Genomic DNA, 14,543 nt, shown 5'->3' with positions numbered 1-14,543 from the left:
AAAAAAGAAAAAAGAAGAAATAGGATGGCTACTTACATTGAGATTATTGTGTAATTAAATTTTTAGGGCATTTCATACCCCTGGGACTGTGTCCAGCACTTATCTCCATAATAAGCACAAATACCCTTGTGATGGTCTATCCACCCATGTGTCCCCTACTCAGTCCATGTGACAGGATAAGCCACTGAATGCCCCTTCTGGAAACATAAATGAGAAATCTACATGACATATTGCTGGACACTAAGAATGCATGGCTACCTGGAATGGGATGTGGGATGTTTATGCCAACATCTGGCAGGCATTTGGGGCTTAATAGTTAATAATCTTTTTGTTATTGTGATGGGTTACCATTTGTGTGCTGTTCTATGAAAGATGGAGGGAAAGCAATGTAAGAAGATTTGTTCATAATAAAAGGGAAAGACTTCACTAATGACTTCATCTCTTCTAGCCTCAGTTTTCACCTCTTGAAAATAGGGATAAGTATGTCCTCTTTATAGGACTTCATGTGGGCCCAGTGCATTTAAAATGCTGAACATAATGCCATCCAGTCAGTGTTCCAGAAATGTTGGCTATTAATGGATGGGTTTTGAACTGTATCCCACATTCCACTGGGTCAGTTTTCAACTCTTGGGTAGGACACTGACTAGTAAGTCTTTAAAATAAATACGCATCCATATGGCTTCAAGAATAATATTTGGCTTCCTGTGCTTCATTTTCTCATATAAAGGGTACACCTGAGCACCCTGCACAGGCATGACAGCACACACACGCACACACTTAGTTGCTACTTCATAATTAAAGGACATACTCAAGAGTCAGGTTGATGTCATTACACATTAACTCTGGAAAGGTGCAGAGTTTTTTCTTTTTACTTAAGTGAAAAGGCTTCATGATACACAAGTCAGAAGTTTGCTTCATTTCAGCACTGGGCATTCTGAGCCTGTTGTGGAAATTTTCTACACCCTTTAAGGCCACGTCTCGGGTGTTGTTGGGGCTGGAAAAATGGGTCAGCAGAATAAATAATTCTTCTGGTCTTTCAAGTTGGAGCCCTTGTGAATGGAGGATGTATCTCTGTGTAATGGTGCCCCCTTTAAAAATAGGAATGGACTGACATGGCCAAATTGGTAGTCATTGGCACAAGACAGAGAGAACCAAAACCAAAACTAACAAATGCTAATACTACTGTTTTTAACAACAGGAACAAAAACCTTAAATGTCAATCACTATGGAAGATAAGAATAAACCCATATATCCATTTCATGGAATGCCATGTAACCACTAGAAAGAATGGGTTTGGTCTGGGTATTAACATCAAAAGAACTCCATACTGATTTATAAAAGCCAATTAAAAATGATGTGCACACCATGACATCTTTTATATAAAGAGCATATACACAATACTGTGAATACTATATACATAATACATATATATGCATAAAAAGGTAAAGTTAAAGTACACATGATAATCTAATGGTGGTGTCCTCTGAGGGAGAGCTAGAATACCAAGCTGGTAGTAGCATTATTCAAAATATACTTAACCTTTCCTTTAATGTTTCTTTCTCATTTTTTCTTTTTTTAAAAAATGAGTCAGGGTGGGGCGCCTGGGTAGCTCAGTCGGTTCAGCGTCTGACTTCGGCTTAGGTCATGATCTCGCGGTTCGTGGGTTTGAGCCCCACGTCGGGCTCTGTGCTGACAGCTCAGAGCCCGGAGTCTGCTTCGGATTCTGTGTCTCCCTCTCTGATCCTCCTCTGCTCATGCTGTCTCTCTCTCACACAAATAAATTAAAAAAAAAAAAAAAAAAGAGTCAGGGTGCCTGGGTGGCTCAGTTGGTTAAGCGTCTGCCTTCAGCTCAGGTCATGATCTCATGATTTGTGAGTTCAAGCCCCACATCAGGCTCCATGCTGACAGTTCAGAGCCTGGACCCTGCTCTGGATTCTGTGTCTCCCTCTCTCTCTGCTATTCCCCTGCTCATGCTCTGTCTCTGTTTCTCTCAAAGATAAAAAAAACATTAAAAATTAAAAAAAAATGAGTCTGCATTTCCAAGTTGCACATGTAATTAAAAAGTCAAACATGGAAAATATCATTCCTTTATCACAGTAATAAAATATTATATTTTAAAAACCTACAAAACAAAGGAAAATATCTTCCTGTCTTACAATTCAACTCAACTGTGAGCATTTTGATGTAATGTCTTCCACAGTTTAGTTCAAATCATGTTATACTTTTTCATGAAAAAAAAAATTTTCAGGGTGCCTGGGTGGTTCAGTCAGTTAAGCGTCCAACTTCAGCTCAGATCATGACCTCATGGTTCGTTGGTTTGAGCCCTGTGTCGGGCTCTGTGCTGACGGCTCAGAGCCTGGAGCTGCTTTGGATTCTGTGTCTCCCTCTCTCTCTGCCCCTCCGCTGCTCACACTCAGTCTCTCTCTCTCTCACACACACACAAATAAATAAACATATAAATTTTTTTTCATTCATGAGAAAGCCCTGTATCACCCTCATCTTGCTCATTTTAGTGGGTATAATAGTCCACTGAGTGCTTAAACTTACACTGCCTGTATTACATTCATAACCTAACTTTTTTCATAAAATTAAGTATGTGATTAGCCTATCAGCAGCTTCCCCTGCCCCCATATATCTTAAGAGAAATGTATTCTGAGAGGATTAAAGAATCAAAATGGTAGAACACTTTCAATTCTTGTTATATATGAAAATCCTATTATGAGGAGTTCTCAGACGGCTTCTTGGTTAGTGTGAACAGAGATGCATTGTCCTGAAGGGGTTTGCAGTACACAGCAACATCTACATCTGGCCCCAGAGAGCCCTGGGCAACCCAGAGAAACAGAAATACCACACTCATCCTATGGAACTCAGCAGGAAGCACCCTCTGAACCACTTTAAAGTCCTAATATCTCCAGAGAAGACTCAATGCCAGATCCAAATTCCACTGTCCCTCTTCCAGAAATGACTAGGGATCAACAAGGAGGTTGTGGTTCAAAAAAAGGGGTGGGGGGGCGTCAACAAACCTAACCTTCATCCTCTCTCAGCTTACTGTAATAGCAAAATAAGTGACCCAAGTAATCCCTGAATAATTTACTGTATCTCACCCCAAATGGGAGTTATTCTAGAGAGACTGGAGGAAGGGCATGCATGCTTTACCTCCAAACTAAATTTGTCTCTGCTCTGAAATTATCTTGTTAAAGAATGATTGTTGAAGTCTCCTTGGCAGACAGTGTTTCATTACCTTCACGTGTTCTACATGGCGACCGTGTGTGCTATGTGGACAACTGTGTCCATGACTCAGTGCTCACCACGGTATGTGTGGTCACTGAAATGTATCTTATCGACGTAGGTGGTTCACTGTAGCAGGTCAGCAGTTAGGGCACAGGAGCCACTGTGAGGCTACTGTGACTTGTTGAAACATATACCCGGGCTAAATCACTGACTACGTTCAGAGGGAGAAATGATTTCTTGTGAGAGGCCAATCTCTACTTACCATTTGTATAAGGGTTGACAGTCTTTTTATTTGTCATTACACGTGCTGTGGCATTATTTACCTACACACATAGAAAACTCAAATGAGCACATATGCCAGGACCAGCCTCCAGTTCAATTAGTTGCATGCATTATGACTGTGATAACTTATTTAAAAAAAAAACTAAAATGCATTTTAATTTATAAAAGGCAGTAGATGCATAACAAAATCATACATTTTTATAATTACATTTACTTCATAACCATTTTAACTTACAAATCATTTCAATAAAGCAATGTCATATCATTTAAAAGTTTAATAAGGAGACAGTAAAAGCAAATTAAAAGGAACTGCGTAATTGAAGACTGAAAACCATGCATGTACTCCATGGTAACACAGAAACAATAAATATTTTTAAACACAAAATAAAACTCATATGAAGGAACATGCAGTGGAGAAGAGGGAAGAGACAAGGTACAAGGGAACATAAATGTCAAAAAGGAAAAGAAAAGAAAAAAAGGGACAAACAAGATTTAGCCGTGTGCAACACTTTAGGAAGGAAGAACCATTGGGGAAGCAACATCTAGCATTCAACACTAGGAACAAGAGCCTTTGACATCGCAAGAATTAACAAGATCATTCAAGCTTGAAAGTCACAGCTAACAAAAGGATAAAAGAGAGGGTGCATCGTTTAACACAATATGGAGTTAACAATCTGAGTAAGATGTGCACTGTCATATCCCAATCCAATCAGTGCCTCCCAGGCTCGCTTAGAACGTACACTCAATTACAGGCGTACCGGTACCCAAAAAAATAGAGCATCAAGAAAACTTAATACGACAAGTCAAAAAAATCCACGTGGTATATATATGTATATAGATAATCAGCACTAAATACGTGAAGCGGCAGATGGACTTCACCACTTACCATTCACCACCATCGCCAGCATGGGTTTGTATACAGTTACCATGGTTACTGAGAGTTTGGTGAGGGGCCTAAGCGTTATCGTCGAGGGGGGGAAAATGAAAGGCAAAATATGCAACATCTTACTCCAAAGACTAAAGCATTTTTAACTGGTATTTTTTTTTTAAAGTTTTAACAAATATAACCCTGTGGCCACGTTGAGGGAGATCCAGTGGTAGAAAGAGAAAATTCTGAGCAATGTAATTTTAGCATTTTTTATATTTATTATTTTCAGGGAAGAGGGGCCAGATATTGAACAGGAAATCCTGTTCAGTTATTCACTTTATTATCAAAACAATACAAAGATTCCAAGTGGCTTGTTGAAAAAAAAAATGAAAGGTTCTGTGACAAAGACCTCTCATTTTTTTTTTTTTTTAAACAGTTGTGCATTCAAATGCGACTGCTTTCACCATTTGGCTCAATTTGGACACCACTGTGGATCCCTCATCAACCCTGCAGTGGAAAGAGAAAGAAAAAAAAAAAAAGGAAAAAAAAGGAAACTGTTCTGTATTTTGTCTTGTTTTGCACTCTGTCTCCTCTGGCTGGGAATCTACTGCACCCATTAATGATAAAACATAGAAACTTAAAAAAAAAAAAAAAAAGTTCAGATTAGCCTTTCCTTTGTCTCCCTTTTGCCATTTACCTTTTCATCAGTAATAAGAATAACAGGATAAAGTAAAATTTAAAAAAAAAGTAAGGCCAGTTTTCCTTTTTATATATAAATATAAATATAAATATATATATATATATATATATATATAAACAGTGAGAAGGGGACAGGGGCACATACAAAACACAGTGATGCATCTGGCACGACGAATGAGCGCGAAGCAGACATTTATGAAAAAGATGAAAAGGAAAATATTTTGGACATGCACCTCGATTTTACGGCCCTCTACCACGGTGCCGTGTAATTTCTCCCTCGCCCTGTCCGCATCGGCACTATTTTCGAAAGTTACGAAACCAAATCCCTGCATGCAGGAGGGAAGAGGGAAAACAACATGCAGATTATTATTCCAGTCAACGACCACTGCGGAACGTTCTCTCGCTTTAAGTTCTATTGCTTGTCCTGGCTTCAGTTCTGTAACATGCAAATTAGAGAAATTATAAGGATACGAAGGTGTGCAATAAGTAAGCGACACATGTGAACGAGATTTTTTTTTCTGTCACCCGTGATCTGTAACCCCTGAAGTATTCAAAGAAGGATACCAAAGATACCTCTCTACATGACACTACAGAAGAAAATAACTCTAACAGAAAGGAAATGAGATCCAAATCAATTTACAGTGTCTTCACAGAGAAGAAAATGAAATAACGGGAGGGGTGGGGGGGGGTAAAAAAAAAAAAAAAGGAACCGCTTTCTGGACATGCAAATTAAGAATAAAATAAAATAAAACGTGTGCACGAAATTCAACAATGAATGCCAAAATCTTCTAACATTGCCTACAGAGTCATGCCGTGTGGTTTTAAGAACATCTCTTCTTCATGCAGTTTTAGGGTTATTCAAATTTGTCAAGTTTACAGCCTTTACTTCTCAAAAATAAAAATTAGAAGCCTAAAAAAAAGGAAAGACCTTTTTTTATAATAAATCTTAAACTCTTTGATCTAATAAACAAAAATCACATGAAATGAATTGAAATAAACATCAACTGATTAATAACAATGCAAACAGTTCAAGTAACTTTTTTTATATTAATTACCTCCCCCACCCCACCTCAAAAATATATATCCTTCTAAATCTGTTAACTTTCCAGGCTACTTCATTAACCGAAAAGGGAAATGTATATATACATATTATAACGTTCTAACACATTATCTTGACATTCATCTCTGAAATCAACAGGTAGAAAAATACAGAAGCTTTTGTTAATAGAACGTTATTCACAATAACACTCTAGGCACTTCCTCTCTTACTGATAGGTAACAAATTAGACCCTCTACTTTGCCATTGGCATATTTTGCTTCAGTATTTCAGCCTCGAAAAACAACCCCACTAAACGTCACATTGTCAAAATCCACCTTTTTTTCCTTCACTGACACTGTTCCTAAGAAGAGTACAGAAAATATGACACATTATTTTTACAACCCCTAAAAATATTTGTACATCTTGTTCAGAAATATACACCAACCTTTTGAAACCATTCCAGTGTAAATTTGCCCAACTCGTTCTGGTTCTCACAGTGTAAACCGGGTGAGACAATGCAGTGTGTTGGGATTCCTATTTGTGATTGGGTAAATGTTCGTAAGGGGACAGGCTGGTTTTAAGTTTAACTGGGGCAGTCTGATGTTCAGTGTCATTAATAAAATACACAGTAATTATAAATAACAAGTTATCCTAACCCACTGGTGCTAATTCTCAACCCCTCACTATGTTGCTAAAGTGATTTCCAAAGCTTAGGGTATTTGCCCCAAGGTCTGCCTGAGTGAGAACTTTCCAACGTCAATGTGGGCTCGTTGGTAGAAGATACCAGCTGTGGATGGACTCAAGTTAAATTAAATGTTATTTGACAGAATTCAATAGAGAAAAAAATAAGCAGCTTTACTTTGGAGGACTGGAATGAAGAATCTTTTATAATATTTCCCACAGTGAGGATCTATGATTAGGACAGGTCTGGATTATTTGATCGACAGAAGACTTTATGTTCCATAACTCTGTTATGGACTGCTTGGTCTCATACCTCACTGGTGCTATGCTCACATTAGGTATCCACTAGACTGGCTAACTGATCAGTTTTGAAATAACAACCCTTCAAAGGACTAAAGACAAAATTTGGGGGGTTTGCTCTATTAATGGCTCTGACTCTTGGTCAGTGGGTCCCAAACTTGGCTGCACAATGAAAGGAACTGGGGACCACAGCGTATTAAACATGTAGATTCCTGAGAGGGCTTCTACCTATTGGATCAGAACCCCATAGTGGAGCCCAGAAATCTGTTTGTTGAAAAAGCTACTGTGTGGTGCAGCAACTAAATTTCCATAGCCTCTCCTATCACCAGGCGCCCTCAAAGGAAAGTTTTGGATCATTGAGGTAGAACATTAGGTTGCGCACTTACAGTGCACAGCCTTTGGAGAGGAGTGAGTTTGGGAGGGGGACATCTATCTGACTTGGTTATTTGGATCTGAGGTGCAGGGGTACAGCCCTTATTTTACAGTAATGTCCACTTCCTCCCTTCAAAACCTAACCATCTAGCTGTCACAGAATGTCATATATCTAACAGAAAAGGGCAGTGAGGACGCTGGCTGCAGCAGGGGAAATTCTCTCCCTAGCAAGCAAAGAAAATGCACAGTCTGATGGAGGTTTCTGTGGCCTCATTGCTATCCGCGGGTACCAGTCACTAGCATCACAGCACCTAGTGAAATGGAACATTCTACCCACCTGCCAAACGTCATCCCAAAGAATCACGTCATCATGATTCTCATCTGACCCCAAGGTAGACTAGACTGGCCTAAAATCAGCACTATGAGTGGCAGGAAGACACAAAGATGGAGCTAGAAATAGGTTTAGAACCCCATGGAAAATTCATAAACTACAAAGCAAGTGGTTCACTATATTCCCAAGTTCTCCGTTTGTCTTGAAGTAAGATATTAAATATATGGATTCTTATTCTTACTCTCATTTTTGGATAAACATCTCTCTTTCTCTTTTTTTGTTTTTTAACTTGAGGTTCTCAATACTTCTTCCTTCTAGCTGCTGAGACGACTAGTTAAGATTCTAGAAAGTTGGTTTAAAGTTTCCTTATCCATTGGATAGTCATACCTCCCCACAAGGCAAGAAGTGATATGGCCTCCTTGGGCCAAAAGATTGTTGGAATTCTCATCTGGGGAGAGATGTCAGTGACCTGGAGGTTCTCAGGTACCCTCTCTGCCAAGTGCAGGTGCTGGGCAGGTCTGTGACCAGTGCTGAGGCTACTTCTTTTAACTTGGCTCAGGGTCATAATTCTATCTCAAGGAAGCCACAACTTGGATCTCTTTAAAACATTCTGAATATTTTTATCTCAGCCTTAAAAAGGGGAGACACCAGAAGCACATTCTGGACTTGGCCTGAGAACATGGGAGGGGGTTGCACTGCTGGCTGTGAAGCCCTGGAAGATTTCAAGGGCACGGGGCCCCGCAGAGTGGAGCAGGTTGTCTTTGTCGGAGGACAGGCACTGACCCCAGGGCTCACCTCAGTAGAGGGCTGCAGCCGAGAGAAGGCACAAAGCTGCTGAAGAGACCTGGCAACGTGTGCATGATAAGGGGTCTCCCAAGATGGGAGATGGCCAGTGTGACATGTTTAAAGTCGTTTGTGAATCTGGGGCGCCTGGGTGGCTCAGTAGGTTAAGTGTTTGACTCTTGGTTTCCTCTCAGGTCATGATCTCACGGTTCCTGAGTTCAGCTCCACATTGGGCTCAGTGGTGACATCACAGAGCCTGCTTGGGGTTCTGTCTCCCTCTCTCTTCGCCCTTCCCCTGCTCACTGTCTCTCTCTCTCTCAAAAAACAAACAAAAAAAGCTTTAAAAAAAAAAAGTCTTCTGTGAATTATGAATTTGGACCTTCCCATATCCTAGTTATTTTTCTGTTTTGGTTTTGAGGTATATGGTTAGGTGATACCTTCCGTTTTTGTATTAATGCAAATGTAACATGTTGCACCTTCAATAGAGGCTCTGAAGCACACAGGGCTGAAGAGGGCACTGTTTTTTTCATCTTACATGAAAATCCAATTCCTCTAGTTGCTGGTGCAAAGAGGAGGGCCACTGACACCAGTCTAGAGATTCATTTTCCTGTGGGACTAAGAGTTTCACATCTCACTTCTTCCCACCCACCAGTGCACATGCAGCTTCTTCTCCCAGGAAGACCACCTGACCTACCTCCTTCCCTTCCCTGGGAAATTAAATGTCCCTTCTTCCCAGAAGCTTTCCCACTCCTAACAATACTGCTCTGCCTGTTTGGCTTCTCAGCAGCCGCTCACCAGCTGCGTGCCTGCTAAAGAGTACAGCCTGCAGTACTGCGACTGGGTGCCTCCCATTCCAACTACTCAGGAAAACCTATGAGGACAGGAAGCACCTCTGTCTCCCTCACCATGGATTCACCTGTCTTCTTGTACCTGGAATGGAACCAGTCCTCACAGGTATCTACAGAATCAAAGATCAGACTGTATATTTCCTATGTATATTAAAAGTAGCTAGGGGCACGTGGTGGCTCAGTCAGTTAAGTGTCCAACTCTTGGTTCTGGCTCAGGTCATGATCTCACGGTTCGTGGGTTCAAGTCCCATGTCAAGCTCCATGCTGACAGTGCAAAGCCTGCTTGGTTTTCTGTCTCTCCCTGTCTCTCTGCCCTTCCCCGGCTCTCTCTCTCTCTCAAAATAAATAAATAAACATTTAAAAAAAAGGAAGTAGCTCTCACTGGCTGTATCCCTCAAATACTCTATTTTAGAGCTAACCAAAATATTTTTTAAATCTCCTAAAAGGAAAAAAAATAATTATAGGATCTCTCACCCCTGCATGGTATCAAATTCTCATTTTAAAGTCTGGCCCATCTTTTTAAAATGTGGTTTCCCTGTATACTTGCTATCCATGTATATATACATAAACTATTTACTATTTACACTCCACATTCTCAGGATAACATAGGCACTGCCTGTGTTTGTACAGGGTATACGTACGTGTACGTACACACACACACACACACACACACACACACACACACACACACACCCCACCCCCCCAAATACTCCGGACACACAACTGTACTCACTGAGCACTGCATGACCTGCCTCAGGGACTGTCTCCAAAGAGAATGGCCAGAAGATGAGCTCCTCACTCTTAAGGGCCCACCCACTTCCCCAGCTGCTTCTCCTGCACCAAATAATGAGAATGAGGTCCTCACAACGGTTCAGGTTCCTCAACTATTTAAATGGAAATGTTCCTTTAAATAGGACCCTTTCCTGTGGAAGAGAATGCTAAGTATGAAAAATGTCCCCATGTGAGCTGCTGTCCCTATTTAGCAGGTGCCCCAAAGGACTGTCTGGATGACACTCCAGTCAGCACCTGCAAGACGGGTTCTTTCCGAGGAAGCATTCCCACCCAGAGAGGCTATTTTTTGATGTCTCCTAATCAAAAGGAAAAAGCGGGTTCACAAAGTCAGTCTCTGGATGCAGCAAACTTAAATGGTCTTCATTGCTAAAGCCCCAGAGACAGGCTAATCATGGCAATGACGGAGGATGTATTAAAAATAGTACCTCCACTGTACTTTCAAAATAGCAAACGATATTCTTCTAATGTCCCAAAACAGTGCTTGAAAGGAATTAAGTAGCTTTTTCCAACCGGCAAATGTTACAAAACAAAATATAAATTAAATATATGTTAAAAAAATAATCTTTAAAAGCGGTAGTGTTACAGACTCAGGATTAGAAGAAAGTTGGCTAACATTCCAGGCCATCTTCTAGGATTTTGCCAGGAATATATCATTCCAGAGTGAAAAGGATTAGGCTGCATACATTTTTTAAAAAAATATTTTTATTTATTTCTAGGAGAGAGAGAGAGACAGCGTGAGCAGGGGAGGGTCAGAGAGAGAGGGAGTCACAGACTGAAACAGGCTCCAGGCTCTGAGCTGGCAGTCAGCACAGAGCCCGATGCGGGGCTCGAACGCACGAACCGCGAGATCATGACCTAAGCGAAAGTCGGACGCTTAACCGACTAAGCCACCCGGGCGCCCCCATTTTTTTCTTTTCTTTCTGTTTTCAAAGATTTTATTTCTGAGTAATCTCTACTCCCAATGTGGGGCTCAAACTCACAACCCCGAGATTAGGAGTCACAGGTTTTAGGGACTGAGCCACCTGGGTGCCCCTGGGCATGTTTTTTCTTAATGCACTTTGCACTGCAGGTACAGAAATGACCCCTATCCTGATTTTCATACAAGAAGCAGAAAGTTAACTTATGTTTCTCCCATCCTAAAGGTTCTACCACTGATATATATATTTCTTAATTTTTTAAATGTTTATTCAGTTTTGAGAGAGAAAGAAATAAAGCGTGAGCAGGAGAGGGTCAGAGACAGACATGGAAACACAGGATCTGAAGCAGCTCCAGGCTCTGAGCTGTCAGCACAGAGCCCAATGCGGGGCTTAAACTCAAGACCCACAAGCTTAACTGACTGAACCACCCAGATGCACCCCCACTACTGATATCTTATAAGACTGACAAACATATCCAAAACTATGGAGGAATAAGGTCCCTGAACCAGCAGAACCAGAGAGTATAATGAATTGATCTTTTTTTTTTTTCTCCTCACCTGGCATGTGGCAACATCATTTTGGCTACACAGAGGAGCATACTGGATTTTCTTCCTTCACAGCTATCTGCAGCATCCTATTCAGGAGGGAAAGCGTGCAGACTGCCCAGGGAATAATACATTCAAATGCTTGCTTTGTGGGAGGGAAGTGTCCTTGGCCCAAGAGAGCTGGCATTGCCCCCTTAGAAAAAATCAGCTCTTCTCACAACCCTCCTGGATACTGACTTGTCCCAAGTCGCCTGGTAAGGAAAGTTATGGGGCTAACTCCAGTATCTCTCTGTATCTGGTAAGCAATTTGTTCCACTATCCACATTCATAGTCTGGAGATGTAAGAAGGGAGTTTTAGAATTCCTAAGAGCTTGGGTATTGGCACTCTGGAAACAAGGCAGAGCTATGAAAAGGGGTCACTTTCTGGCTGCTGGGGTCAATCTCTGAGTCCTTTCCTAGGACCGTTACTGCTCAGTACCTGTTGCCAATGCCGAATGCTCTGTTTTCCTCAAGAGAGATTCTAAGAAAGCCCCAAAATTTTCTATGAGTGCAGGTGGAATGAGGGCACAATAGCCACCATAAAACACCAGTGGCCAAAGGGGCAGTTTGCATTCAGATGAAGTGTTGGCATTTGTCTAAGACAGGGAAAACACAGTGTTTGTAACTTTAACAACAGGCCTGGAAGGGTGCATAAAACACAGATTGCTGGGCTCCAGTTTTGAGTGTCTGATTATGGCTGGGCTGGACCCTGTGAATTTGCATTTCTAGTAAGTTCCTAAGTGCTGCTGCTGTGGGGATTGCATTTCGATGACAACTGACTGATACAGGGGATACATCAAGAGACATGGGCCTTTTTTCCCCCACAACATATTTCCATGCTGAAAAGTGCCTTTCCATATAACCCCCGACTTTTACTAACACTCTTAGCTTTAGGAAAATCTACTTACAAATTGGTCTGCTACAGGGGAAGAATTCAAAGCAATGGCAAATTGCAAAATGTGGAGTGGTAAACATACTAAGGAATACAATTATATTCAAAAGGTTGGTGTATGTGAAATTTTCTCCCCTACAACCCAGGAAAATAACTGCACTTTATTAATACAGAATAATCACATATTTACCTGCGCATGAGACTATCAACTCACTTTTTAATATAAAGAACATAATTATCACTGAAAAACAAAAATGTAGCAACATTATTTTTTAAGCATGGGTAATTTTCCTCTGGAAACTTGATATATTTATATATAGATAGATACATAGTTAGATAGATAGGTATAAAACAGCACTTTTAAATTACCCCCTTATACATTTACACTGAACCCAATGTATTTCCCACCATTTTGGAACCTGGAGGAGGTCTCTAAAGGAATTCCTACTCAAGTGCATTTTCACAATGTGCTAATTAAAACAGTGCAGTTGTTTTCCATGATGCATAGCAAACGTTTAAAAATAAGCTAAACAATCCTGAAGTAAATTAAATCGCTTACCTTTGAGCCTCGCTCATTAAAAATAATTTCAACATCTAAGATTTTACCAAATTGCTGCAAAGAAATAGAAATGTTTTATAAGCAAGAGAAATGGAGTAAATCATACTATGCACATTGGTAACTGCAACCCAAGTTAGAGTTTTTTTTTTGTTGTTGTTCTCTTTTAATATCAAGAATAGACATTTTAGGTTCTTTTATCCTTAGAGATGTGCTTGAACCAAGAGAAAGTGGAGCCACAGACAGATTTCTGTCTTGCTGGGTACCCCACCACGTGAGAGGGTATAGCACTGGCCTGTGACAAAATGTATAGTCAAGTGGTTAGTTATATTTTCTTTTTTTTTTTTTTTTTTTTATGTGTGTGCAATAACTTTCCCAGGCACTGAGCAGCACAAATGAAAACTGGCTTGTATGTAAACTGATCCTCTTAGGCTACTCTACTCCACTAACCACTGAGAGAAACCTCCTCGATGAGGTGTGGTTTTCATAGTAAAATATCCAAGCAGAATCTGATGGTGAGCATTGTGGCCATTGGCCCCAGCAGAAGCCAGAGGAACAGCCAGGCCATGGAAGAGAAGTTAAGTGCAAACAGATAAAAGCAAGATCCTCCATGTGGACATCCATCGCAATCAAGACACCAGCATAGTTGTGATTAGCCCTCGGGCTGAAATGTACTTCTCTCAAGATGATTCCCCATGTTGTTAAACAAACAAATAGATTTTAGACAATTAGCAGGAAAAGACTCTATAAGAAGTGAAAACAACTTGACATATTCAAGCCTGGAAACACGGTTTCAGATTACAAATACAGCAGCCAAATAACTGGCAGATGCCTAGTTAAATTTAAATTTCAAATTTTTCAGGATAATTACATCCCCTGCAATATTTAAGGCATACCTATACTTAATAAAGTATGTTATCTAAAATTCAAACTAAACTATTGTTATTTTGGGTTTTCCTTTATTTGCTAAATCTCATAGTCCTCGGGAGAGGTGCACATCAAACAATTGGTGATTCATAGTTTTAAAAGGAAGGGAACGTAGACCCTGAAACCAGAAGCATCTGCTAGTCCAAGATCTTTTCCTCTTGACATTGGAGTCCCTTCCTTTTTCTTAGCTTGGATGAAGTACAGTGCTTTTTTTTTTTTGAGTATGCAGGTGGCAGAGAGTGTTGTGAAAGTATGCGATGTGGCCCAGCAGAAGTATGATGGGAAATTTACCCTGATGCAGAATAAGAGCGAGCGCTCCTTTCAGTGATTAAAAAATAAATAGAACCACACGAAGTAATATGTCTATCCTCTCCTTCCTTTATTTTGAGCTTTTGTATTATTCAATTTGCTTCTGTAGCCTAGATTTTTATTGCACCCTTT

General features: G+C 40.4%; 1 protein-coding gene across 9 annotated transcripts in view; it reads right to left on the bottom strand.

The window, feature by feature from the left end:
- Nucleotides 1–14,543, bottom strand: part of RBFOX1 (RNA binding fox-1 homolog 1) — a 620,770-nt gene that overhangs the window by 104,959 nt on the left and 501,268 nt on the right. For all 9 annotated transcript variants that reach the window (XM_039218656.1, XM_039218661.1, XM_039218662.1 and 6 more), the window contains exons 5-7: nt 13,179–13,232; nt 5,314–5,406; nt 3,494–3,554 (exon numbers count right to left, since the gene is read on the bottom strand). In XM_039218656.1, the coding sequence (XP_039074587.1) occupies nt 3,494–3,554; nt 5,314–5,406; nt 13,179–13,232 (208 nt within the window). The remainder of the gene's footprint in view (nt 1–3,493; nt 3,555–5,313; nt 5,407–13,178; nt 13,233–14,543) is intronic.

Source organism: Hyaena hyaena, unplaced genomic scaffold, assembly GCF_003009895.1.
Source record: "Hyaena hyaena isolate Hyena2069 unplaced genomic scaffold, ASM300989v1 scaffold_772, whole genome shotgun sequence".
Classification (NCBI taxonomy): domain Eukaryota; kingdom Metazoa; phylum Chordata; class Mammalia; order Carnivora; family Hyaenidae; genus Hyaena; species Hyaena hyaena.
This window is presented reverse-complemented; position numbering and strand designations above follow the sequence as displayed.